Raw genomic sequence first — 25,413 nt, 5'->3', positions numbered from 1 at the left:
TTTGATATACTGTATATTGGATAATTTGTTGAATATTTTTCTATTATTTACTCCCATTAGTAACCAAACTTACTCAAAAAATTATATCGCCTCTTAGCTCTAAGCATTATGCCATATTTTCTGTAATGTATTTATGTACAACCATAATTATTTTACATAGTGCTATAAATTAGGACTCTTTTTGTTCTATCTATGTTAGTGTTATTTTTCTAATAAATTTTTTTGCATTCTTACTATTTGCCAGTCATTTATTTTAATTTACCAAAAGAAGTTTCACTTCATTTAGTGACTCAAATTATTTTCCTAGAAATGTGTTATCTAGAGTCATTGGTTGTCTACCTCTTAATTGTTAGTAAATGTATTGCCTGATTTACTATATATCTTGGTTCTCAGGAGTCCAAGGGCTTAATGGAATATTAGGCCTCATCTTGGGAACTACTAGCATTCTTTGAACTCTGAACTTTCTAAAGTAAAATATATTGTAGAGTTGTGTATAATTGCTTTTTGTCTCATTTGTGGTCTACTAAAAGATAAACCCTTACACGAGGAAATAATAGATTGTTACATATCTTTTCCTAGTGACTTTTAGTTGAAGAATTCATGGTAAATTGATCAACCCTCAGCCAATTAGACTTTGACGTGTACTAACAAGACCTAACTGAGGAACTATGGAGACATTTGCTCAAGAGAAAATGAGCACATTTTCTCATAAGGAGGTTAGAGTATCAGTGTTACCCAGCTTTAAGAATATTACTTGAAGTCCCAGTGGCATCTATAAAGGACACTTCATAATGTATCTGTGAAATATGGTACTACCAAGGCAATTAAAAGATGCAGAATGATCCATTGTCAATTTTAGAAGTTCAACATTAAATACCTATTTCCCCCTCTTGTCTCTACATTATTCAGGTGCTGGGGGATGGTCTCCTTCAGACAGTGACCATTATCAATGGCTTCAGGTTGACTTTGGCAATCGAAAGCAGATCAGTGCCATAGCAACCCAAGGAAGATACAGCAGCTCAGACTGGGTGACCCAATACCGCATGCTCTACAGCGACACAGGGAGAAATTGGAAACCCTACCATCAAGATGGGAATATCTGGGTGAGTCATTGTCAGAAAGGCAAAGACATAGAATTGAGTTGCAGGTATTTGAAAATGGTAGCAGACTCCCGTGTGTCCTAGGGCTGGGAGCAGCTACCTGGCTCCTCCCAGCCCTGGTGCAGCCTGGGGAAAGGCTTGGGAGTAGCCTGGTTGGAGGGTCATCGTGCTATTTTTGATTCTTTGTGTTTATGTCCTCTGGTACTTGCTGAGAGAGAAGAGAAATGTGAGCAAAGCAAAAGAAGGTGGGAAAATGAATCCAATTCCCAGTATGCCCTACCCTGCCCCACCCCGTGCCTTTCCTTAGTGCTGGAAAACCCTTATATTGTAAAGTCAATGTGTCCCCTCCCCCAACCTCTGGTGTGTTTCACAGAAAACAAAACCACCCAATAAAACTGTGTTGAAACCTGAACAGAAAAAGAAAAGTATCTGGTAAATAATGTAATGATGATAGAACACTAGAAGTCTTTAAGCACAATATTTCAAGTAACTATATCTTTGTCTATAGAACAGATCTGCAGTGGTACACATTGTATGCAAATTCTGAACTGTGAATTAAGCAAATAGAATGAAAAAAAAAATTCTCCCGACTTAGGTTTCCATTTCTTATATCTGCTCACACTTATTTGCCTCAGACTGTTTCTGTTGAAGATGTTTAATTAAATCTTTAAAGGACAACAGGTAAGAAGGTCTATTGCCAACAGGGCTTAGAGGAGCTGATGGACACAGGGCAGGGGGACTGTGGACTCTGAAACGGTTCACTTCCTGCTGGAAGCCAGCCCCAGGCCGGTTTTCTATTCTGTTTCAATGAGGGCCTGTTGGGATGGAGCACCACTTCTTAGCTACCTGTGAAGAGAAAAATAAGGTAGAAAAATAGTTTTCTTTTAAAGAAAAAGCAAATGGAAGACCAGCCATGGCTCTGGAACACATCAGGCACCACGAATAGCATCCCCTCCCCAGTGTTAAACGTTTTAAAATATTCCTAGTCTTCACTCTGAGGTGTGTGCGTTTGCCAGTTTTTATCTATTAAAACCACTGAGAAGCTATTCATCCATTCATTCATTCTTGTTCATTGAAGAAAGTTTCCTTAGGCTGAAGTTTCTATTCAAGGTTTAGGGCAGCAGGTCTCAATCTGGGCTATCCATTTGGGTCACCTGAGAAGAATTTAAAGTATATGGATGCCAGGCACACCCAGACCAATTAAATCAGAATCATGTAAGTAGAATATATATTAATGACCCTGATATTTTTCGAAACAGAGATCTTCAATTTGAGTAAACTATTGAAATTATGAAGAAATAATTGAGAGGAGTAGGAGCAGTGATTTGTGGTAGGAAAAGAACATTCTCATATTACAGTAGTAGTTTAAACCCCTATTACAGATCTATAGGCACTTTATCCTTTTATTAGGAGAGAAAAATATAAAGTTTAACCTACTTACTCTTAAAATTATTTTAATTAAATTGGAAAGTTGTGTATAGTCAATCAAATATTCACACCATATAAATAAATTATTATAAAATACTAAATGTTGAGGGATCTATTTTAGTTTAATTATTTTAAAAGGCAGCCATAACCAAAATCAAGTAAAACCATCAATACTAAACAAAAAGGAGAAGGAGGAATGGGAGGAAATTCTTTTTAATTTATGTATTAGACAGAATGCTGGGGATTTTCAACCTGATCAGGGTCCACTCCTAGAGAGTTTCTATCTTAAAAATCCTCAAGCAATTTTTGTGAGTATGCAGAGTTTAGTGCTCCAAGCTTGGGTAGGTGGTCATTTCCACAGCAGTAACCAGTGATCATAACTGTCATGTGAGATAAGTTTATAATATCCTGATAATAAAAAGTACATATGAGAGAGTAGTCCTGTAGAAGTAACTTCTATTAAGCCATGATTGTATGGCAAGAACATTTGTATATTGGGATATGTAAATTGTAGGAAGCAAGTAGAGGAGAAGATTTCTCTTTATGGAAAGCCTTCATCTCACAATTAAGATAATTTAAAGTCTTAGGCATAATTTATAGAAAAGTGGTTTTCAACCCTGGATACACAATGGAACCTAGAAAGCTTTAAGACATGGATGTTTGGGCCCTACCTCCAGAGATTTGGAATTAGGTGGTCTAGGCGTTGAGATTTCAAAGCTCCCCACATCGTTCTAATGTGCAGTCGATATTGAGAACCATATTTTAGATTGGTTTTCAGCCTGTAGGTAAGGTGGGGATAGAGGAGATCAACTGTGAAAAACAATGGTAGAAGAGAAAATTAGAAAGGACCTTCCTTAAAGTTGAGCAGAGAGAGAGAGACTGACCAAATGACTAACCAAACAACAGACCAAACAACTAACTGGGTGTAGATGAGTGAGGGTCAGATCACAAACTCTTCCAGTAGAGCATTCATTATTTTCTAACTCTCTGTGGGTGCTAACCGAAAATGCAGTTACTTGAGTGGCTGCAGCCAGACTCTAAACTATCTTTCAGATTTCTGTTTCTGTAAAGTTTTCATCCCACAGTTGAGAGAATGTCAAATCCTCTCCTATCATAATGCACTAAGGTAGTTTATAAAGATGGCTGCTCTAAAGATCACTGCTAAAATGCAGTGATACTAGAGCTTTAGTTTTCAGACACTTAGAAGTAAGGGAGGGTCCCATTCTGACTAAATACAAAGAGGTAAGTTCAAAGAACTAAGGAGGGTGACTTGGACTCTTCTGGTTTACATAAAATGCCAGTGGTTGAGTCAGGGAGATAAGGTCATTCAGTGAAAATATCACAAATTGTGAAGGTAGGCTACATCTACATACTGGACTCTCAGCCCTTTCTGATGGTGATAAGCGGTATATTCCTATTGTTTTTTGCCTTTCTTGTGTTCATTTTGTTGCTTCCTTTAAAATCATGTATTTCTCATTAAAAATGAGTACGTGGTGAGCAATGAATGATTATTTCTAGATGAAAATATAGTGAGCTAATTTTAAAATTTTAAACATCAAAACAAATTTGAGACACAAACTAAACACTGTAAAATATACTTAAGTGCCAATGAGCCTGCAACATAATTTACATTACTTTAATGATCTATGATAGAAATATTTTAACCCTCGCTAATCTGAAAAATAGTCCAGCACTCTGATGTATTCTAAAAGAGATAAAATTTGTTGTTTCCTAAAAGTTCTTCAGTACTTTTGAACTTATGTCTTAACATGCACTAAGCGATTATAATTTAGCACTTACATATCTCAACCAAAAATATACTGGGCTTAAGTTTATTAAAAATGGTAATCAAATATCGGACTTTCTTTTACTCCTACTGTTTAGCATAATGTATATTGCACTTAAAAGAGTGAGAGAGTGGCATGGACATATATACACTACCAAATGTAAAATAGATAGCTAGTGGGAAGCAACTGCATAGCACAGGGAGATCAGCTCAGTGCTTTGTGACCACCTAGAGGCATGGGATAGGGAGGGTGGGAGGGAGATGCAAGAGGGAGGGGATATGGGGATGTATACATATAGCTGATTCACTTTGTTATACAGCAGAAACTAACACACCATTGTAAAGCAATTATACTCCAATAAAGATGTTAGAAAAAATAAAATAAATTGAAGCTAGTTAAAAAAAGAGATTTCTCACATAGATAAGATTGGATAGCTTTTTGATGGATAACACCTTATACAATGTAAAGTTTCAGAGAGTCAAAAGATTTCAAAGTTGTTGAAGTTTTAAGGATGCTTTTCCTATTTTTTCCTAAAATGATTGATTACCTGAGAAGAATGCAAAATAATGTAAGTTCAATCACTTAAATACTGTTTTTAACAAATGTCAATGGTTATTCTTTCTATGATTGTAGAAATGGACAACCATGACCAATTTTATTATAATATTTTTATTAAATGTCCGTATGGAGATTCTGAATTATTTTATGACCATTGGATTATATGTTAAAATAAGTGAGGAATAGGTCATGTAGATAAGAATTACGACAGTCTCACAAGATTTTAAAGTCATGAGTCTCACAGTGGATGAGAATGGTTCTTGAAAAGACCTCTGAAGAATACTTTAGCTGAATATTTAATACTCAAATATGTGAGTTGCTAAATGTGCTAAAGTAGTCAAGCTTCTTATTCCTCTTTGATAATACTAAGCATAATAGACTCCTTTACACTTTATCCTCAATGCCATTTCCTTCTATTTAGAATTTCCTTTCCAATATAAAAGGAAATTATGTGCAGGTTGGTAAAATTGCCAAAAATTAATTTGCATTTACATATTCCACAAACTCTAATTTGCATACTTTTCAAGGTATTTTCAGATTTCCTGTGTATAATCTGTTAGAGAGAAGAAGTATTCTTATATAAGCATTTCTTATCAAAAGTCCATTGAACATTAATTCAATAAGAATTCCAGCACGTTTTTCTAAGTGGCTGCATTTAGTTTTGCTTAGGTAATTCAATTACTGGTTTTGAATGTAGATATTTGGAGCCAAAATAGGAAATTGGAGTATTAGTAGTGAATGCCTTCCTTACATACTATTATTGTTTTTCAGGATAGTAACATACCACAAATTTACCTGCAATGTAAACACAGTTTTTCTTTCTCTTTTTAAAATTGTCTTTAAATAGTGAGAATACGCTTACATATTCCTAATTATTTTTTTAAACTGTTTTAATCCCTTTCATTAATAGTGTCAGAGTGGGATCAGTAATCACTGAATATATTGAAAGGAAAGTCCCACAGAACAGGAATGTTTAATTATATTTAAATTACAAACTTAGCTCCTTATCAAGAATATAAAAATATATAATTTTGTATTCTCTAAGCAATATTAAGTAGAGTATTAATTTCCTAGATCTGTTAAAAAAAACTCAGATCTCTTTGTTGCTTACATGCTCTCCCCAAATACACACACACACAAATATATATATACACGCATAAAACTTAATTGTTTCTAACAAATTTGAAACATTTAAAAAATCTGGAAAGCAAATAGTAGTTAACAGATTAATTTAGTAAATTCTTTGATTTTATGAATATCAAGTCAATAGCGGGAACATGTATTCTCTACTTTTTTTTAACCAAAGAGCCCATCAACCAATATTTGCATAATAAACTTTCCCAAAACATCCTTCTAGGTTAGCCTACCACTAGGTACTTGGAAAGAGAAAGCCAAGATATGGATTCAAAAGGTCTGAATTCAAGTATCTGTGTTCATTTATTTGGTTTATAAAATCGCAGAAGTCCCTTGTGCCTCAAATTCCTAAACTGAGAAATGGGAATGATGCCTTTTGGGAGATATAAGTGAGATTATGTAAGAAATTTTGCAAACAATAAGGATTTACAAATGTGTGTCATCAATTGCCAATCTTAGAAGCATTTTATAAAACTAGTGTAGTATTTGTATTCAGTGACTAGAGTCTGTTATAATTTCCAGATTTGTTAGTCTCCCTCTGTCCTTTCCAGGTCCAATTGACCTCTGTTTACCCTTATTCATGATTTACAATATCTGAAAATATTGTAGATGAAGGAAACATGACAAAGTAGGAAGTGGAATGTGGACAAATCTCTGGCATATTTTCCGATTCGCAAATGGAGTGGCCGTTGCTGGTGCAGTGCAGGCTAGGCTCGTGAGGCATGGCTGGTAGACCTCGCTCTATGCCAAGTGCACTGCAGTGCTTGAAACAAATTGTTATCATAATGATGGCCATGTGTCCAATGAGCCATGTAAAGGGACAGTGTTTAAAAATGAATGGATTATTCTGTCCTATCTTTTCAACCATTTGTTGTAGTGGTTGCACTAATTTTTCAAATTACTTTAAAAATCTGTTCCAGTTATAGATGTAAAACATAACTGTTTCACAGTTCAATAGTATACTTAAATTCTTTCCAAAAAATCTAGAATTTTTCCTGCATATGACACTGAGGAAGACAACTATCCCTGTCACTTGCTTATATATCTTCTATCAGATAATAACAGCCTCTTCTTCACTTAGGACAATAAAGGAGTTTTTTCACCAATAGATAGGAATTTCCCTTGCTTGTTTATGTACACACGTGCATCGTTGCTATAAACAGACACTTGGGGAAATGGACCAGGCAGGCATATTCAGAATAATTTTATAGACAGTTTTTTGAGAAATAAAACATATCAGAGTTATCTGCATTAAACCCTTTCTGAAATGACCCTTGATATAAATAGGGTAAAAAATCTTTAGAAATTGTATGGAAGAAAATAATTTCCAAGGTGAACTTAGAATAGGCTTCTTATTTCTGTGACATAGATTTTTCTATTTACACCTCTCTTAGGATACGTAGTGTTTTTAAAGTCTCATGAATTTTAATAAGTTGAGTGGATAGTCCAGATCCTTTTGCATATACTGTAATGCTTCTACTAGTGAATTTTGATCACCTTTCTAAACACACATTTGTATTGTGAGATTCTCATTTTAAGAGGTCATGAGATTTTTGTCTTGTGTCGTATTTCTAAAAAGCTGTACCTTTGTAGACTAACGATTAAATATACATTGAGACTTAATGTGGTTTTTAGTATTATTTAACGTTGAACTGAAATTCTTTTCTTGGACAACCAGCTATCACCAGGCTCGTTAGGCTTTTCACCTCTACTTATAAGTCTTCTCACTATTTTGCCACATAGATGAGTTCGTTCTAATTACTGCTCGTAAGTAGCTCGTCTGGTTTCGGGTAGCTTAGCTTAAGGTCTCTTTGCTAAGTTGTTACTAGTTAAGTCATTATGCAAAAGGTACAAGGGGTAAGCTTTGCTTTTTTTTACTTTTAGTACTTCTTTCATCTTTCCCTTACGGTACTTTCTCTATAGCGCCATCGGTGTTTAAATTTCTATCTCCTCTACTTTGGATGTGTGGTGAATGTTTTATTTGACTAATTTGTGGTGGTAGTGGTTGAGAAGTGTGGCTAGATTTAGTTCAAGATATACACGAGTTGTGGAATCTTGTGAGTCACTCACTATTCTACACGTATACAAGTATATAGAACCATTCTAACCAACATGGTTGTGTGTTTAGTTTTTTTCCAAAATTTGGAAGATAAAAATTTTATTAATAATAGTGAATATATTGTTGGCATACACAGGAAAAGGAAAATGATATAATCTTGTAAGATTTCTTACAGACATTGGAATAACAGTATATAATCCTTCATTCTGTCTAGTGTGTTTTCCATCTCTGAGATAAAAGAGGATATATGTGATCATTGTTGTAATTTTTTTAAGTATATTTGATTGCTGGGAGAGCTCTCTGAAAGGGGGAGTGTTCTCATTAAGCATAAGGATATTCTCAGGTGTTTTATTTTACTCTGGACTCAAATAATGGAGATGCTAATATTTTTCTTATCAGATCAAGGTTGGATTTCGGTGACATGAAGCTAAATGACTCCAAGCGAATGCAAATTTATATAACATATTAATAGATAGGTACCTACAAATATATTGAATAAATATTTTAAAATAAATATTTTAAATAAATAAATATCAGTTCCCTCATTTAAAGTGCATGTCTCTACTCTGCTCAAGTGATAATTTAGTGGAATTTAGAGGAACACTAGGAGGCCTATAGGGGGGATTTAGAGCACAGTAAACCAAGCTATCACCAGGCTCGTTAGGCTTTTCACCTCTACTTATAAGTCTTCTCACTATTTTGCCACATAGATGAGTTCGTTCTAATTACTGCTCGTAAGTAGCTCGTCTGGTTTCGGGTAGCTTAGCTTAAGGTCTCTTTGCTAAGTTGTTACTAGTTAAGTCATTATGCAAAAGGTACAAGGGGTAAGCTTTGCTTTTTTTTACTTTTAGTACTTCTTTCATCTTTCCCTTACGGTACTTTCTCTATAGCGCCATCGGTGTTTAAATTTCTATCTCCTCTACTTTGGATGTGTGGTGAATGTTTTATTTGACTAATTTGTGGTGGTAGTGGTTGAGAAGTGTGGCTAGATTTAGTTCAAGATATACACGAGTTGTGGAATCTTGTGAGTCACTCACTATTCTACACGTATACAAGTATATAGAACCATTCTAACCAACATGGTTGTGTGTTTAGTTTTTTTCCAAAATTTGGAAGATAAAAATTTTATTAATAATAGTGAATATATTGTTGGCATACACAGGAAAAGGAAAATGATATAATCTTGTAAGATTTCTTACAGACATTGGAATAACAGTATATAATCCTTCATTCTGTCTAGTGTGTTTTCCATCTCTGAGATAAAAGAGGATATATGTGATCATTGTTGTAATTTTTTTAAGTATATTTGATTGCTGGGAGAGCTCTCTGAAAGGGGGAGTGTTCTCATTAAGCATAAGGATATTCTCAGGTGTTTTATTTTACTCTGGACTCAAATAATGGAGATGCTAATATTTTTCTTATCAGATCAAGGTTGGATTTCGGTGACATGAAGCTAAATGACTCCAAGCGAATGCAAATTTATATAACATATTAATAGATAGGTACCTACAAATATATTGAATAAATATTTTAAAATAAATATTTTAAATAAATAAATATCAGTTCCCTCATTTAAAGTGCATGTCTCTACTCTGCTCAAGTGATAATTTAGTGGAATTTAGAGGAACACTAGGAGGCCTATAGGGGGGATTTAGAGCACAGTAAACCATGCTGCTTGTGTGGCTGCAGCCCCTGAGAGGCAGTGGAAATAACAGCCCAATGGTACATTCTGGAATCAGACCACTCAGGCCAGTCGTCATAACTAGGCTACATAGATCTGTGTAACTCTGGGCAGTTTCCTTAACCATTCTATGCCTAAATTTCCTCATCTATAAAATAATAATAATAACTAATTCACCTACCTCAATAGTACTGATCTCAATACAGGTTATTGGTATAAGTTGATAATTCACATGAAGAGTTTAGAACAATGACTTATATAAACCACTTAATTGTTATTCGACTTTATAAATTTGTGACTTCCAGATATATTACCATAGTATTTTATATTGGATTTATTCTTGGAAATTCAAAAGAGCCTTTTCTCTATTAATGCATTGGGAAGTGCATTATATTACATCTGTGCATCTCAGCCTGAAATGACTAATAACTCATTTTCAAGTATAAATGAGAATATGCAAATTTAATTTATGTCATTTGAATTGTGATCTTATTCATTGTCACATGGAGTCCTATGCATCACAGTACAAATTGCATTTGGACAGGTCTTTCACATACGTTTTTATTAAACTTCAGTGAAAATATGACCATGATGCTTCCCTTAAATTAGTTTAATGAATTCACGTTTATTGACTTTGGAAATCAAGGAAAATAACCTATTTTTGACTACAGTCCTCCTTCCTATCTTCTTAGGCTAGTGGAAAAGAATAAGATAAGCAGACTCCAAAACAGACTCCTAAGTGTTCGCTGAAACAGATTCTGCTGGTTAGCCATGGAGGTAGAGAAGCTGCAGATAGAGTGTGAGGCCTCTCGGAAGCCAGATGCTGAAAGATGTCTCTACAGCAGCAGCAGGAGCATCACCTGGGAGCTTGTTAGAAATGCAGAATCTCAGGGACCCACCACAGACCTTTCAAATCAGAATCTACAGCTTAAAAGCATTCACATTAATCCATGGGAGTGGGCTTCCCTGGTGGCGCAGTCATTGAGAGTCTGCCTGCCGATGCAGGGGACACGGGTTCGTGCCCCGGTCCGGGAAGATCCCACATGCCGCGGATCCTGGACAGGTCTTTCACATACGTTTTTATTAAACTTCAGAGAAAATATGACCATGATGCTTCCCTTAAATTAGTTTAATGAATTCACTTTTATTGACTTTGGAAATCAAGGAAAATAACCTATTTTTGACTACAGTCCTCCTTCCTATCTTCTTAGGCTAGTGGAAAAGAATAAGATAAGCAGACTCCAAAACAGACTCCTAAGTGTTCGCTGAAACAGATTCTGCTGGTTAGCCATGGAGGTAGAGAAGCTGCAGATAGAGTGTGAGGCCTCTCGGAAGCCAGATGCTGAAAGATGTCTCTACAGCAGCAGCAGGAGCATCACCTGGGAGCTTGTTAGAAATGCACTGAACCTGCGCGTCCGGAGCCTGTGCTCCGCAAAGGGAGAGGCCACAGCAGTGAGAGGCCCACGCACCGCAAAAAAAAAAAAGAACATGGGATTAACATATACACACTACCATACATAAAACATATAATCAACAAGGATTTACTGTATAGCACAAAAACTATATTCAATATCTTGCAATAACTAATGATGGAAAAGAATTGAAAAAAACGAATTGCATGTATATATATGTGTATATATACATATATATGAAAAACCAAATCACTTTGCTCTACACCTGAAACTAACACAGTATTGTAAACCGACTATGCTTCAACTTTAAAATTATATATTCACAAGTTCTGTGTATACACGTTAAAGATAGAGTGTGTTGTTTTCAATATTTGAAGAACTCTCGTGAGAAAAAGGACTTAAAATCGGCTCCTGTGTTTCCAAACCAGAAGGCAGATTTGGAAGAATTAAAATTTGCAGCGCAAATTGCAGACAGATCATGAAAAGAGAATCAGCTTTGACAGGCATTTACTGAGGGCCTACAATTTACTGAAGGCTGGAGATAAACACAATTACTGCCTTCTAGGGGCAAAAAAATCTAGTGGTAATGCTAAATGCTTAAATTTATAATTATATTGTATTGTATATTGTATATTATATTGTATGACTATATGTGTCCTAATGGATAGAGGATGCACAGGTTGAACACACAAAAAAATGCTTCATTCAGAGTGCTCGAGGGTCATGGTCAGTCGAGGCTTCTTGAGGAACTGAGTGTCCTTAGTTACATAGGCAAGAAATTGGGAATGCAGAGGAAAGTGGGAATGTCCCTAAGTCCAAACACACTGCTCGCCACACGACAGGCCAGTGACTCGAGAGAGAGATGAGGTCTTGGGGCAAGGAATAGCAACTTTATTTGGAAAGGCAGCAGAGGGAGAAGACGAGGGGCTAGGCGAGTCTCCCAAAGAGCCACTGTGCGCGAGTTAGAATTCAGGCTTCTTTTATGCTCAAAGCGGAGGGGGCGTGGCTGGTTGTGGCAGACTTCTTGGTCCCTGAATCCTTTGTTCTTGCAGCTGTCCATGTAGGCCAGGGTGCAATGTACCTAGAAACCTCCAACAAGGCAAATGTTATTCTCTGTTTTGCAACTTTTTATTTCTATATGAGTGAAAAGTGTTATATCTTTAAAGATCAAGCCTTGGAGGCAGAGCCTTGACAATGGACCGTCATGTATATTTCAGGCTGTAGGCAACATTCTATTACAAAGGTGCAGAGCCAGCATGACTAAGCACAGGCAACAGAGCACAAAGGTTAGCGCTAAAGGAATAGATCCAATATGGAGTCAGGTTTGTCCTTCTCTGTTACAGGAAGTCATTGCTAGCAGATGAATCTTCTACTGAAATAGGAAGGAATGAATAGTGAGACTCTATACATAATCATGTCTCTTTCCCGATTTTCAGATAGTATACATATTGATAGAAAGCTGACTTTTCTTTAGAATTCTGAAATCATATCCTTTAAATCAGTAATGTTTAAGTTATATAATGTGAACTCTCCACCTTTGGAAGAATGTTGGAGTTTATGCAGTCCTCTAGGGCACATCTCACTAATATTCTTAGTACTGAGTTCACTGCCAAGCACAAAATAGATGTTTAAGAGTGTAGAATTAAATTGAAGTACTTCATTCTGAAGATAAATGGGCTGAATCTGAAAGATGTGATGTTACTTACATCTGAGCCACAAATCCAGGTATACTGACCCCAATACTCAATATGGAGCCAAATACCTTTCTTTGGTTTAGCAAGAAGCACCATTACTATAATGACCACTTGCTTATTTTGACTAAATGAAAACAATCTGAGGGCATATACAATATAGAACAAGAGAGTGTGGGCTCTGGAGCTGGACTTGAAATATCAGAACCCTTTCTAACACTTTGTAACAGTGAACATTTAACCATATTAATCAACCTTTTATGGACCTTAGTCGCTTTAGTTGTAAAAGGGATACAGTAGTGTCTACCTTATGGGGTTTTGTGAGAATTGGATAGATTAAATTGCTTACAACAATGTGCCATAAGTGTAGGCTTATCTTCTTATCTTCCTCTCGTTTCACCTCCTCCTAATTATTTATCAGTATTATTATTATTAACATCATCATCAATCATAGAACACAATATTAAAAGTGGTTTAAAGATCTCAAGTAAGTAGTTGATAGATCTGTCCTCAAGAAGAATATAATCTAGTTATAATGACAGTAAAAATCACTGCGATAACTGTAAACAAAAGCCCGGTCATCTTGGGTGACTTTAAGTATGTTTGTGCCCCTGGTGACCATGAGGATATCTGTACTACAAGTGTCACTTATGCACACAGTTTTGCCAAGTAACTAATTTATTCAATGTTGACTTTGAGAAAGAACTAATAGAATGTTAAAACTCTTGGCAAATAAATTTTGTTTGCTTGAATGCACTTGCTTAATTATAAGCTGTATCATCACTCTGGCAATAAGAAGTTGTGTTGATAGATTGTCTGAACAGTTCACTCAGCATCAGTGCCTTTTCAGACGCCTAGAGAAGGAGAAAAGACTTCCTCCTAGAAAAACTAGGTTGTACTTCCAAAAGGAAAGATTATTTGAGATAAGCAATGGCATTTCTCCCACGAACTTCACTGATGCATTTTGAGGTGACGGTGGGTCTATTGTAATTCCCATTTAAATGGTTTATAGTCATATTAATATGCAGCAGTAGTGAGTGAAATATATGGAAACCCCCTCCTGTGATGTAGCAGAACCGTTCAAAAAACTCTACCTGTACCAGTTAATGAAAAATAAGAGTGAACCAGCATTTTTGAGGGTTGATTAAGTGTCTGAGATGGTTTACCTCTTTTAATCTGCAAAATAACTGAACTATGATGATGTGGATTTTATTATCATTAAGCCTAGTCTACAGATTCAAAAATTGAGGATTAAACAAGGCAGTCCATTCCCTGGTACACACGGTGAATGAACGGTGGAGCTGGGATTTGAAACCAGGGTTGTCTACAGAAAACTGGGTGACCACCACATTTTAACTGTAATGGGCTGTACATATACGTGATGGAATGTCATAGGTACCAAACGCCAAATCTCCCCAGTGTAATCTCATCTTGACTACTTATGTATGCAACAACCCTGGTTCCAAATGAGATAATGTTCTGAGGTCCTGGGGGATGGACTTCCACATATGAATTTTAGGGGGATACAGTTCAACCCATTACACCTAACTATTAGAAAAGAGCCTTATCAAGTTAGGCCAAAAAAACCTATTTGCTACCACTGCAGTGTTGACAGTGTTGTGTACAGTTTGAAGAATAGGGAATGGTTTTATAAGAAAGACAATGGCTTCTAAGAGGAATCCTACATCTGTCCTCACGAACTCAGGAAATATTCCTCGGTCAAACCACGAGAAGTTGGTTGAGGATTCTCTGCATTCATTTATTTACAAGCAAACCTTCAAAGAAAGATTTTCAGAATTATTCTCTCCTAGGTGACAAATGAGCCAAAGATGCTTTTCGAAACCAATGCTTCAACCCACCCCATGAGGAATGTTTGGCCTTTAAAAAATGTCCAAGTTTCAAACCTCACACAGCTCTTTATTCTGAATTAAACACCATGTGACACTATGAACATCATTTAATTCTGTATTAAAAACTTGACTCTAGGGCTTCCCTGGTGGCGCAGTGGTTGCGCGTCCGCCTGCCGATGCAGGGGAACCGGGTTCGCGCCCCGGGCTGGGAGGGTCCCACGTGCCGCGGAGCGGCTGGGCCCGTGAGCCATGGCCAATGGGCCTGCGCGTCCGGAGCCTGTGCTCCGCAACGGGAGAGGCCGCAACAGAGGGAGGCCCGCATACCACAAAAAAAAAAAAAAAAAAAAAACTTGACTCTAGAAAACATGCATTCTAAACAATATAGACATTTCTTCTATCATCAAAGAAAAGAGCTCTCCTGAAGCTAAAACAGCTTTCTCCAGTTGCATCTTGAGATGTAATTGTTCATTTCGTTTGGAGTATGAGAGCATCTGTTTGAAAACATCATGTTTCATTAGTTAGCTTTCACAGTATTCTTCAGAGAAAGTTAAGAAGCACATCCCCCACATTTCATATATGAAAGCTAAGTTGCCCAGGGTGAAGGCATTATTCTTCCTATGCACAGAGCAAACCCAATTGTTCATTCTGTCCGCACAGTGACTGTCCTGTTTGTGTATTTTTCAGTTTTGTTACAGTATACAAAGTGGGAAATAGAGCTGAATATGATAGCCTAGAGCAACAGAGAAGACTGTGAATTTATCATAAAGTTATTCAGGCTGTTTCCGTTCATCCTGGCACAAACAAGTATTTGATAACAGAACTGAAAAAAGACCGGAGAAATTTCCTTTCCCTTAGAAGGGATTTTGTGATGTGATATCAGATGATATATACACACAAACACACACACAATAGGTTTTCACAAGACTTATTAAATAAAAAGGTCAATGTGGGGCTTCCCTGGTGGCGCAGTGGTTGCACGTCCGCCTGCCGATGCAGGGGAACCGGGTTCGCGCCCCGGTCCGGGAGGATCCCACATGCCGCGGAGCGGCTGGGCCCGTGAGCCATGGCCGCTGAGCCTGCGCGTCCGGAGCCTGTGCTCCGCAACGGGAGAGGCCACAACAGAGGGAGGCCCGCATACCACAAAAAAAAAAATAAAAAAAAAAAAAAGGTCAGTGTGTAGTCAATATCTATAATTTGACAGTTTTATTCTTGGAATAGTAATAAGAGTATTACACTGTACCTTTACTTAAAACAAGCAGTAATGTCAATGTCGTTTGTTTTTTATTTTAAAGTCAAAGATCAAAGAAATAGTATTCGGGTAATTATTTTATGTTTGAAGTTGGGGCAAGTGATAATGAAATAAAACACGTACACACACAACTTACTACTTACACAACCCTTACTACTAAATAACTCTTAATCTTCCCCCAATCATATAAAATCTGTGGATACGTAGTAGAATCAGATATATTTCTCAGCTGATTCAACTGAAGTGCAGAGGCGTTAGGCATTTTGACTAAGATCAAGCGCCACTTCTAATACTAGCTACCATTCCCTGAGTACTTACCTGGGCATAATTTCTGGGTCAAATACTATGACAAGATCAGGGAAGGTGAGAGACCAAGTTTGGTTCTTGGTTTCTGTGTCCCCATTGTCTTTGCTCTAAGAAGATATAACAGTGGGTGATTATATGTAAGGTCTCAGAGAGGTTTATTTGTCTTGTTAAACGTTGGGCCTCCCCAGCTAGGACAGTATCTTGCACACTGAATGTGCTCAGTAAATATTTGTTAACAGATTGACTGAATTATGGGATTTAGTGGATATTTGTATAGGTAGTTATAATTAGATGCACATTTCTTAAACAATAATGTTCATTTTCTAATTTATATTTATCGAGTGAATACTGACAAATGTTGCACACACCTATGTCTATTGAAAGAAGAAAAGTGTCAAAAATGCGATTGTGGGAATGCACAAAAAACAGGATTTCCATAGGGGAGAAAATATAGCCAAGGTCACAGCACCATGTAAATAAGAGGAAGGCTGGGAATACTGACCAGGGCAGCAAAGTGTACCCAACCCTCAGACCTGGAAGCAGCTCCGGGTTGTCGAGTGAGATGTCAAGGAGCTAGTGCCAAATGAAAGCGTATGTGGCCAACTTGAATCTGAACTGGACCCCGGGTCAGTGCAGATAACCTGGTGACAGTACAGAGAGGTTTCTGATCTCACAAAGGCTGAGTGCAGGATAGCAGTACAGTCAGTGCAAAAGGAGGACACATGACACAAAAGAATATATTATATATTCTATGTTTCCTTTTGTACAAAATGCATAAACAGGTAAAACCTATGATGTAAGCACTGGATAATGGTTTCCTTTGCATGAGGGTAGTGGCTGGAAGGGGGTACAAAGGGAGGCTTTGGGTGTGTTGATAATTGTTTGTTTCATGAGCTAGGGCCTTGTCACACTTGTGGAAATTCATCAAGCTGTAAATTGACGTGTACTTTTCTCTATGTCCATTAAAATTCAATAGTACATTTTAGAAGACAATTTAATCAGATTTGAAATCAAGGTCCAGTTCTGAGGGAAGAGGATCAGAATTGATCTCTTGTTCCAAAAACAACCGCAGGAGAAAAATGGTGGGCCAAGGAAAAGGGGACAACCAGGGGACTTAGCAAAGCACCTTAAAAGCCTACTTGCAACCCATGGGGGGATTATTTCAGTCTTTCTGTAAGTGCAGCATTTATGTGAATACATGGGGCTCTATTCACACTTAACACATGGGTACCTGGTATAGCACAATCTAGTACTTGCTAATGAAGAGAATAATTCTAAAGAATCATCATGTCTGGCTCTCATTGCCTATGGCTTGAACAAAGATAAGTGCATATAAAACAGACATCACTGTGTGCAGCTAATGTGCATAGGAACTGGCAGATAAGCCAATCTTTGTTTGGTTTGTTTGTTTTCCCTATTTGTAAGATGAATGCCCAAACCTACTAAATTTAATTCAATTTTATACTCATAATTGCCATCTATGTATGATAGATGGTAACAGTTACAAAGAAAGTTTCCATGTCTAAAATGTCTCCCCAATTAAAATTGAGGAAATGTAGAAACAGAAGCAAAAAATATGAATAGAGAGCTCATACAATAGATATAAATGCATTTACTCTTCAAACCAAGCATCTCACTTCTAGGAATTTACCCTAAAGGTACGGCTCCAATAACATGAAAACACATATACACGAGGTCATTCATTGCAGCATTATTGAAATGACAGAATATTGGAAACTACTTATATGACTACATTCAGGAGATGGGTTGAGTAAACTAGGCTACATTCACAAAATGGATACACTGCAGCCATAAAGGAAACTGAGAAATATCTCTATGAATTGGTATGGGCTGGATTTCCTGGATACACTGTTCAGTGAAAAAAGAAAAGTTGCAAAGAGCATTTATTATGTACTAACTTTCGTGTAAGAAATGAGAAAGCATGTATATGTGGTTGAAGCAATTCTGAAGATATTTAAATACATTATAGATGGAGCAAATGAGTAAATATGTTAATGGTTGTTGGGAGCCGTGGTTCTCACTATGAAGGAAGTAAGAAATAAATAAAGAATAAGAAAAGAAAACAAGAAAGAATCCCATTAAAAAATATGTGTGAATATGCATATATGTATCTACATACTTACATATATATATATATATACACATACATATATTATCTACCTACTTTTACGTGTGTGTGTGTGTGTGTGTGTGTGTGTATTTCCTAGCTGTGACTGTTGAATGGGTCTAGAAACTATGACACTATGACAATGAGCACACCTAGCACAGACCTTAGTTACTAATACCATTACCCTGTAAAAGGAGTCAGATCTGCTTGGAGAAATTATATATGATTTTGGTCAAGTAACATACAACTTGAGTTTGAAACATCTTTTTATTTCAGAATGAAAGGAAACAATGCAGATTAATGACAAAAAGGCCGCAAGACTCAGCTTGAAAAAATTTATATTGGCCAAATCCAGACAATTTGAGCACAAAAATAATTAAGGAGGGTAATGGATTACAAACCTTTAGGAAAAAAAATATGAATCCTTAAGTCTATAGAGATGAGAGATAGCTAGCTAGCTAGATAGAAAGAAAGAAAGAAAGAATTGACAGGAGGAGGCCTGATACAAGGAAAACCCCACAGCCAACCTATCAACATAACAGTGTTACCTAGGACTGGTTCTGATTAAAATGATGACAGTAGTCAGTTGCTCCAAGATACAACAAAAGTAAAATAAACTGATTTATTTAGAACATTACACTGTAGAAGCACTTTTGTTCCACAGTATTTGTAGGGTGAACGGGGTGACAACAGTTTTCTGAAAGTACTGGACTGTGAATATGCCCTCAGGCACAAAGAACTCAAAGACTCCTACAAGGCATGCTTGTCAGAGTAAGTTTGAAAGTGGAAAGAAATAAGACAGACATGAAATTGGCTTAGAATAATTCAGTATTTGGAAAGCATCTGTAGGAAGAGACATGAAGGGCCTAGGCTGAAGACAGTAAATCACAATTAGATCTTATTCTGGAAAAATCACCCAGATCTACATTGGGCGATCAAGGAAGAAATGAAAGGTTTCTCTCGACAAAGGAATATTTATCGTTCCTTGGAGAGGGTTTTCAGGCAAATATGAGTTGCAAATTCTCTGCATTTATTTATTCTGTTCAGATATCAGAAAGAACATGCCTCAATGAGAACAAAATTTATACCTAGTTGCAGGGGGGCTAGCCCGAAACATTTTTTAATTTCTCTACCAACTCTGAAATTCTTTTATTCATTCTAAGCTAACTGTTTTGTTTTTTTAATGATTCTTTTCTATAAATTTATTTATTTATTTTTGGCTGTGCTGGGTCTTCGTTTCTGTGCGAGGGCTTTCTCTAGTTGCGGCGAGCGGGGGCCACTCTGCATCGCGGTGCGCGGGCCTCTCACTATAGCGGCCTCTCCTGTTGCGGAGCACAGGCTCCAGACGCGCAGACTCAGTAGCTGTGGCTCAGGGGCACAGTTGCGACGCAGCATGTGGGATCTTCCCAGACCAGGGCTCGAACCTGTGTCCCCTGCATTGGGAGGCAGATTCTCAACCACTGCACCACCAGAGAAGCCCTAACTGTTGTTTTTTAAATAAATACCCCATATTTAATAATATCAATTACTGAAAGGTAGTCATATTTATAAATAACAATTTCAGTTTTTGATGTTTCTATTATGATCATTTAAATTTACTATCTAATATGTCTCTCATGTAGATACAGTTTGTTATTCCTCAATTATTTCATGTAATGTTGCACATGTCAGCAGAAATGCCTTTCTTTCAACCTTGATGCATTTGGAAAACCAGGGAGAGCCCAGCATTGAGGAAGTGATCATGTGAGCACACTACCCTGAGGATGAACTCGTTAAAGCTACGTAGGTCTTACATTTACATGTCAGATGATTCCCAAACCTTCAGAAGAAAGGCCAAAGTGCTGACACAGGATGTAGATTCAGAACCTGTGCATGAAATGGTATTAAAAGCAATTGAGATTGAGCATAAAGGTAAAAGTTTGAGGCAATTCATAGAAAATTACATTCGATTTTCAGGTTTACTTGAGCAGAGATTAGGAAATGTATTTCAATTTCCTCAACAAAGAGCAAATCAAATCTTAAAGAAAAGCAGGACAGAGTCAGAGTTTATTTTAAAAAGCATCACTAAAATGGGATTTGGGCACAAAGAACATGATCTGTCTCCATAATTAATAGGATTTAAACAATTTTGTTGACAGAATAAGATCAATACAGCATTATACATCCATACCTAACGTTACCAAGGATATCAATCAAAAAAATCTCAAAATTAGTCAAAAGTTATCACAATTAATCCCTAACCCTAACTCTGAACCTGACACCTACCCTGGCTCTAAACTCAACTGCAGCTCCACTCCTAACGCTAACCCTCACCCTACTAAATGCATACTTGAACTTGAACCCAAGCCTCAATTCTCTGATGAAAACCCAGTCGTGTAACAAGAGCAAAAAAATAACATGAGATTTACTTAATATGTTTACGATCACTTAAATATTAAGGCACTCATTTATCATTGACTTTAATTATAATTTAGGAGGTTCTTTTAAAGAATAACTGAGCTAACGAGTTTAACACAAAAGCAAAAGCTTTCCTCAAATCACATTATCGATGGAATAGTTCTTTAAAGGTAAGTAAAATCAAATGGCACTGCAGAGTGTATTGTTTCAGAATAGGCAATAATCAACAGATATTTCCTCATATTAACATTATTCAATTAGGATATATCTTAAGGTAGATAGTACTGTAAGTGTCCTTTTTTCCCTTTTATTCATTACATTTCTGTTACTTAATCAGTAGTAAGTCTTACAATTGATGTCCTTTTGGGAATCCAGGAACTAAAGGTGTGGGAGAGGATGATTAGTTGTTCACTAAACCCATGTCCCTTTTTTCCTTGTCACACAGCCCCAATTCCTGGCCTCCCTTGAGTTGGGCGCAGCCATTTGACTCTGTAGCCAATGGAACATGGGGGGCAGTCAAGTATAACACTCCCAGGCCTGGCCCACAAATTAGCTCCCCTGGAGCCTTGCACTCTCTGCTCCTCTTGCTGCCAGCCTGGGGTGGTGCAGCCCCATGATGGAAAGAGCTGCACTTCACATCCATGCCTCTGTCTACAACCAATCCTACCATTTATGCATTAGGTCCCAATCCATGTTATGTACTCTGAGACACAACCTTAGAAACTCTTTCCTCCTTCTCACTCGTCACATTTTCACTCTAGATCTTTCAGCATTTTAATATATTGTTATTTCCTTAGACTTTAAAAAGTTATTCTTGATGCCCACCAGTGACTGCTCTACTCCTTTGTTCTCCGTTGCAAAAATTCCTCCAAAAATTTTTTGACTTGCTCTGTTCAGTTCTCTTCTTCTATTCTCTTAGACCACTCCAAGCTGGCTTTCACTGTCACTATCCCATCAGTGGTCATTCTTCCATCATCATTGTACTGGACCAGTCTTTATAATTCAACAGAGTTCAACATTTCCTCCTCTGTGACATACTTTCTTTGATTTCCAGGTACCACATTCTCTTGGGTTTCCTTCTACTTAGCTAGTTGTTCCCTCTCAGTCTCCTGTGTTGGATATTCCTTGTAACCCGGAAATTTTTTAACTGTTGGAATGCTCCAGGACCCAGTTCTTGGTTTTCTTTTCTTTTCAGCTATGCTTACTCACTTCCTTGGAGATCCCAATCGGTCTTATGAACGTAAATAGCATATATTCACCTTCTCCATCTCCTTTGATGTGAGCTCCAGTATTCTGAGTGATCAGGACAAACATTTGGAGTTATTGTTGAGTCCTTTCTTCATTTCACACCTCATATACAATCCATTAGAAAATCCTGTTACTTAACCGTGAAAATAGATGTATAATCAAACTACTTATTGCCTCTCTCATTTGACTGGGAATGATTATAAGAACTTCAACAGATTTCTCTATTTCTACCCATGCCCCCATATAGACAGATGCAAACAGAACAGCCAGAGTTATCCTTTTAAAATATAAAGCACGGGGCTTCCCTGGTGGCGCAGTGGTTGCGCGTCCGCCTGCCGAGGCAGGGGAACCGGGTTCGCGCCCCGGTCTGGGAGGATCCCACGTGCCGCGCAGCGGCTGGGCCCGTGAGCCATGGCCGCTGGGTCTGCGCGTCCGGAGCCTGTGCTCCGCAACGGGAGAGGCCGCAGCAGAGGGAGGCCCGCATACCACAAAAAAAAAAAAAAAAAAAAAAAAAAATATATATATATATATATATATATATATATAAAGCAGATCGTGTAACTACTCTGTGCGCAGAACCCTACAATTGTTCAACATTTCACTTAGCATAAGAGCCAGTGTCCTTATGATTGCCTAAAAGGACTTATAAGATTCTATTCCCTGTTACTTCTCTTATCTCAACTACTACTCTCCCCCTACTCTCTCAGACACACTGATCCTAGGACGTTCCAGGAATGCCCCTGCCTTAGGGTTTTTGCACTGGATATTTACCTAGAATATTCTTTCCTCTGATATCCTCTTGACTACAAAAATGAAAAATATTTTCTCTGATATTAGAATTCTAAAACCTTGGAAGAGTAGTTTTTATTTTCTCATTCAGGAAATGATATTAATACTGTGAACCCATTTTCTTTCTTTATTTTGTCAACTAAGTAATTTAGGGATGAGTTCCGTGGCTAAAAGCAATTTTTTTAAACCTCCCTCTGTAGTATTGTTTAACATATGGACAAAATATTTCTATGTGTTAATTTTACCTCTAGTCTTATCATCTCCTACCCATATTTTTCTTGACTCCAACTCCTCCAACTATTTTAAACATAATACATTTGTTGGTTAAAAGCCTTGCGCTAGATCAGAGGCAGTATAGTGAAATGCTGAAGAGGATGGGCCAGGCAGCCAGTACCCTGGATTTGATTCCTGTCATTGATGCTTACTTGCTGAATGACCTTTGTTATATTACTTCATGTCTTTATATTTCTGCTTCCTCATCTGTAACATCTGGGTTAAAAACAGTACCTCTCTCACAGAGTTATTGTAAGAACTAAATGAATAAATATACTTAATACACTTAGAACATTACCAGAAACATAGTCAAACTATAAAAATTATTTTATGCAATGGGAAAGAGTGGAAGAGGTGCAGGTTTAGGGGCAAACATCAAGCTTGAGCTTTATCAGTTTGAGATATTTGTGAAACAGGGGAATATGGCCACATATTAGTTAGCAAATGGCAGCAGGGTCCCCAAATGAATTATTGCTCAGTGAGAATAGAGTGTCTCTTTTTTCACATGCAACACCCACCAACAGTCCAATTCAGGGTTCCTGGAAAGTGGGGTTAGTTTTGTTATAGACCTTCCCTAATCGGTCCCCAGCAGGGGTCCTCCTGCTTGGTGTAGTTTGAGCCAGAGACCGAGTTTGGTTTAGAGGCAAAGGAAAATTTTATTCTTTGATCAAAGAATGGAGAGGTTCGAGCTTGTCCTCTAGAGAGCATCCTCTCCCAACAGGCCACAGAGAGGGCTGCTTTATATGGATCTCATCAGCAGGGAGAGGGTGGAGTTCTCCTGGGGTTGGCACAGCTGTGCTGCTCTCGCTCCAGATCCCAGGGCCAGGTGCCGCCATCTTGGATTGAGGTGTCGTGCGCAGCCTCTCTGCACACACCCTGCCACCACCATCTTGAATTGTGGTGTCACGTGCAGCAGTTCTTCACACAGCCCACCGAGCTGAGGTACTGGTGTAGCCATTTTTCGCACCAGGAACTCTGGTCTGAAGTGCTGGGTGCAAGGCCTCTTCACATGGCACCATATGAGCAAGTGAAACTAGACTAAGCACAAAGGAAAAGAAAAAAAAAAAAAAGAACAGGTTAGACTTTATTTTATTACCCAGATTCTATGTTTATTTCTTGGCAATTGTCCATGGGCTTTGCTGGTGACAGTTTTATTCCAACCAGTCATTCAGAGACTCTTGTCAAGTTCTGACATATTCAAGATACACTTCAAAAGTCACCTTGGATACCATTATCAAGATGTAGCTTTCAAGGTTTATCTTGAGTTCCATCATAGTAGCTTGAAAGAAGATAGACTGGAAAAGACAAGCCTACTTCTTCAAAGCTGTGGCCAGAGAGGAATACACATCTCTTACACCATCATTCAATTGAGAGAGTTAGGCATGTGGCCACACCTCTATGAAAGGGTGTGCTTGGATCTGTAGGTATGGTTAGTCAGCCACTGCCCAGCTACAACCTTATACAATGGAAGGGGGAGCATGAATTTGGATAGATGATTGTCTCTGCCTAAGGAGTGGTCAGATGAAAGGTCTAGAACTAGTATGTAGTCTGAACTAGACAGAGAAATTTCAGAGTCATGAACACGTAGATAGTATTTAAAGTCATAATAATCATGTTCATAACCAGTGAAAGAGAATAGAGATGAAAAAGGTATGACAGTGAACCTTGAGAAACTCAAACATTTAAAGATTTCAAAAAGAAGTGAAAAACATGGAACAATGCTGAATTGATTTTCTTTCTTAGATTTTCATATATTTCCTGAACTGAGGAATTCTCAGTTCTTCAGCAAAGGTAACTTTAAAAGATGAAGACTATTTTCAGAAAATTTCTTTAGTTCTTCGAAAGTGCAGATAAACGTGCAAATAAGAGGTAAAAGTAAATAAACATATAGAAATGTAATTCAGACATTTTCATGTTGTTGACTTTAATTGATGAGCCCAGAAGTAATTCTTTTGTCTCAAGAGAATATTGGCAAAATGTGGCACTAATACCAAAGAGATCAGAGGAGTTTGGAATATCAGAAAGAATAGTATCAGAGAGAGAGAGAGAGAGAGAGAGAAGATGAATATATGAGTAAGATCCCATAATTGGATTGTATTAGAATTGAATTAACCAGAGGTAGGTCTGTACCTTGATGGAATGATGGAATATATGGTAATATTTGGTATATTCTCCTTCTGCAAAAATACGTAATATAGAGAAAATTCTAAAGGATAAGTAAAATCAAGAAAATGAATAAAAACTAGTGGAAATAAAGCCACAGTCTATAAAATCATAACTGGCACGATTAAAGAGAACATTCACCAAGTATCAGGATGTGATA

At 37.3% G+C, this 25,413-nt stretch overlaps 1 protein-coding gene across 1 annotated transcript in view; it reads left to right on the top strand.

The window, feature by feature from the left end:
- Positions 1 to 25,413, top strand: part of CNTNAP2 (contactin associated protein 2) — a 1,485,958-nt gene that overhangs the window by 59,331 nt on the left and 1,401,214 nt on the right. The window contains exon 3 of the mRNA XM_055084701.1: positions 910 to 1,103. Coding sequence (XP_054940676.1) covers positions 910 to 1,103 — 194 coding nt within the window. The remainder of the gene's footprint in view (positions 1 to 909; positions 1,104 to 25,413) is intronic.

This window comes from Physeter macrocephalus, chromosome 5 (genome assembly GCF_002837175.3).
Source record: "Physeter macrocephalus isolate SW-GA chromosome 5, ASM283717v5, whole genome shotgun sequence".
Classification (NCBI taxonomy): domain Eukaryota; kingdom Metazoa; phylum Chordata; class Mammalia; order Artiodactyla; family Physeteridae; genus Physeter; species Physeter macrocephalus.
The sequence above is the reverse complement of the archived record's forward strand: the minus strand, read 5'-3'. Positions and strand labels throughout refer to the sequence as shown.